This window comes from Salvelinus sp. IW2-2015, unplaced genomic scaffold (assembly GCF_002910315.2).
Source record: "Salvelinus sp. IW2-2015 unplaced genomic scaffold, ASM291031v2 Un_scaffold11380, whole genome shotgun sequence".
Lineage (NCBI taxonomy): Eukaryota > Metazoa > Chordata > Actinopteri > Salmoniformes > Salmonidae > Salvelinus > Salvelinus sp. IW2-2015.
Window position 1 is genome coordinate 1 of NW_019952637.1, and position 3176 is coordinate 3176.

A 3176-nucleotide genomic window follows, 5' to 3' on the forward strand; every position below is an offset into this window, starting at 1 on the left:
CACTGAACAGTTTCCTGTGTGTATCAAGAATGGTCCACCACCTAACGAATTGAGGCTCCTCTGAGGGCAAAAGTGGGGTGCAACGCAATATTAAGAAGGTGACCTTATTGTTTTGTACACTCAGTGTATATTACGATGTCCTAAAATGGACAACGGATCACAGAGCTGACACAAAGCCACTGGCATGTTAACAGGTGTCGACAAGCTCTATCACAGCTTCTCCACCTCAGAGCTGTGACATGGACCTGCTGCTACTATCCAGTCATAAGGCTGTCTAAATCTGTCACCTGGCTGTTAGTATAAGKAGAACAAGGTGCCCATGGTTCATCCCAGTGATAAAAATAGTAAATCTGAGCAATTTTATAAAGGGCTACATAAGGATTCCTCGTGCAGTGGTTCATAATGTCACTGAGTGAATCTGTGGTGCACATCGGCCCTGTTTGAATTCTGGATAGCAACAACATCTCCCCATGCAACAGGACAACCCCTGCTCCTCTCCATTTGAATATTAACACGTGTTTACACATACTCGCAGGGCTAAGAAAARTGGCCAGATAAACCAACAGTCATCAAAGCCATGTTATCAGTGTGTCGTCTTCCTGGTTTTCWTGTCAATCATGTAGCATCCTCAGGCATATTTATATGCAGACTTGTTTCTCTGTGGTCTTATATTTATTGAAATGCTTCCTGGGTTTGTTTTTGTTACGGAACGCTTCTCTTCCATTCTTCCCCCAGGAAAGAGATCTCCAAGATCATGTCGAGCTCCTACCTGCGAGGCCTCAACATSGCCTCCTTCTTTGCGGCCAGTAAGATCATCGTCTTCATCACCTTCACCGTCTATGTCCTCCTGGGGAACACCATCTCATCCAGCCGGGTGTTTGTGGCCGTGTCTTTGTACAGTGCCGTCCGCCTCACCGTCACCCTCTTCTTCCCCTCGGCCGTAGAGAAACTGGCTGAGACGCGCATCAGCGTCCGCAGGATCAAGGTACAAAATACATGTGAGCTTCTGAGACTGCAACCCTTTTAAGGAGTTTCAGTATTTATTTGTGRTATCATATGGTAAAGTTACTGGGAAGCACACAGCATCTGTAGTTAATCCAAGGTAGAGATGCTATGACGCATTGTCCCTCGTTAAAAAGTAACCATGTGAAATGAAGATGTAAAAGCAGCTAAGCGCTGATGTGAATCATCACATTCTTTCTTAGGTGGTTTTAATCCAGCAAGTTGTTATTGTGCATTACTGTATGCATTATCTCTGACATATGTAAGTATTATCTCTGTGTGAACCATACAATACCAGAGCTCTCCTGAGGTTGTGCAAGGCTCGTCTTCTGCACGTGTTGGCTTCTGACAGTGCAGGTGTCGTCTCTGCGCTGGGTTCCTTTTTAGTTAATTTTAGATGTGCTGTCCTGACAGTTGCCTGGATGCCAATGTGAAACACAAGTCCCAGCTCTGGCTGAACTCCCAAGACTCATTATGTAATCCTGTCACATTATCATCTTTATGATCAGTGACTGTAAAATCATCATGGGACTTATCTGAGCCACAGMCAGGCTTTTCATTACTGTATGTCATCTGATTGTTCAAAGCCAGGGACGTAACAGGCATCATTGYTATCAAGATCTTCAAGTTGTTAAATGTGTCATCTCGATCCAACACGATTGTAAACAAAGCCTGGGATCCGTCTCGACGATGAGACATGGCTGTATATCACTGTATATCACTGGTTCTCTCTTGTTTCCACTCTCAGACTTTTCTCCTGTTGGATGAGATTGTGAAAAGCGAACATGGATTCCTCCAGGRGGAGAAGCAAGAGCCCAATGTGGAGATCCAGGACCTGATTTGCTACTGGGACACGGTGAATGTTCAACCGCTGCCATCCAGACTCCTAAATACAGCTACAGTGCTGTTTACTGCTCTCACACACCTTTATTACAGCTTGATGCTACTTGTTGTGTGTGTGTGTATACAGTGAGCTCAAAGTATTGGGACAGAGGCAATTTTGTCTCTACTCCAGCACTTTGAGCTCACTGTATACACACTCCAGATTTGAAATATTACTATGGAGGTTAAGGTGCAGACTCAGCTTTAATTTGACGGTATTTTCATCCATATAGGGTGAACCGTTTAGAAATTGCAGCACCTTTTTGTACAATGTCCTCCCATTTTAGGGGACCAAAAGTATTGGGACAAATTCACTTGTGTATTAAAGTAGTCAACAGTTTAGTATTTGGTCCCATATTCCTAGCACACACTGATTACATCAAGCTTGTGACTCTACAAACGTGTTCGATGCATTTGCTGTTTGTTTTGGTTGTTTCAGATAATTTTGTGCCCAATAGAAATTAAATGTTAAATGTCGCTTATTGTAAATAAGAATATAATGTTTCTAAACACTTCTACATTAATGTGGCTGCTACCATGATTATGGATAGTCCTGAATGATTTGTGAATAATGATGAGTGAGAAAGTTATATCATACCCCCAAGACATGCTAACCTCTCACTGTATTACAAGTCTTATAATAAAGTCTAACCTGAAATGTCCCCTCTCTCACTCTTTACAGAGTCAGGACGCCCCGTCTCTCCAGAACCTGTCACTCACAGTAAAGTCAGAGCAGCTTGTCGCTGTCATTGGACCTGTGGGGGCTGGAAAGGTCAGAGGTCATGTTTCTTGATGTGCCAGCCTATTACATCACTGTATGAGGACAGCAAGGCAACTGGAATATTTATTTTTCTATTTGTCGTGAGGCAACTCCCCAGGATGGCGCTGAGCAGAGAGGACTGTGGGCAATTTGAAAGGGGGAACAGGTGGAGCTTCATAAGACATACATGATGTAACAAAACACTAGGAACACCTTCCCAAATTGAGTTTGCGCACACCCCCCCTTTTGCCCTCAGAATAGCCTCAAAAATCGTAGGGCATGGACTCTACATGGTGTCGAAAGCGTTACACAGAGATGCCAGGTCCATGTGGACTCCAATGCTTTTCCCACATTTGTGTCAAGTTGGCTGGATTTCTTTGGTGGTGGACCCTTCTGGATACACACAGAAACTGTTGAATGTGAAAAACCCTAAGCGTGCAGTTCTTTGAACACAACTCAAACCCAGTTCGCCTGCACCTACTACCATACCCCATCAACAGGCACTTAAATCTTTTTCTGCCCATTCACCCTC

At 43.9% G+C, this 3176-nt stretch overlaps 1 protein-coding gene across 1 annotated transcript; it reads left to right on the forward strand.

The window, feature by feature from the left end:
* The first annotated feature begins 739 nt into the window (after nucleotides 1–739).
* On the forward strand, nucleotides 740–2680 carry LOC112080064 (ATP-binding cassette sub-family C member 4). The gene is made up of 3 exons (XM_024145843.2): nucleotides 740–985; nucleotides 1751–1858; nucleotides 2567–2680. The coding sequence occupies exons 1-3, from the start codon at nucleotides 755–757 to the stop codon at nucleotides 2675–2677; spliced, it is 450 nt and encodes a 149-aa protein (XP_024001611.1). The 5' UTR covers nucleotides 740–754; the 3' UTR covers nucleotides 2678–2680.
* The last annotated feature ends 496 nt before the right edge of the window (nucleotides 2681–3176 follow it).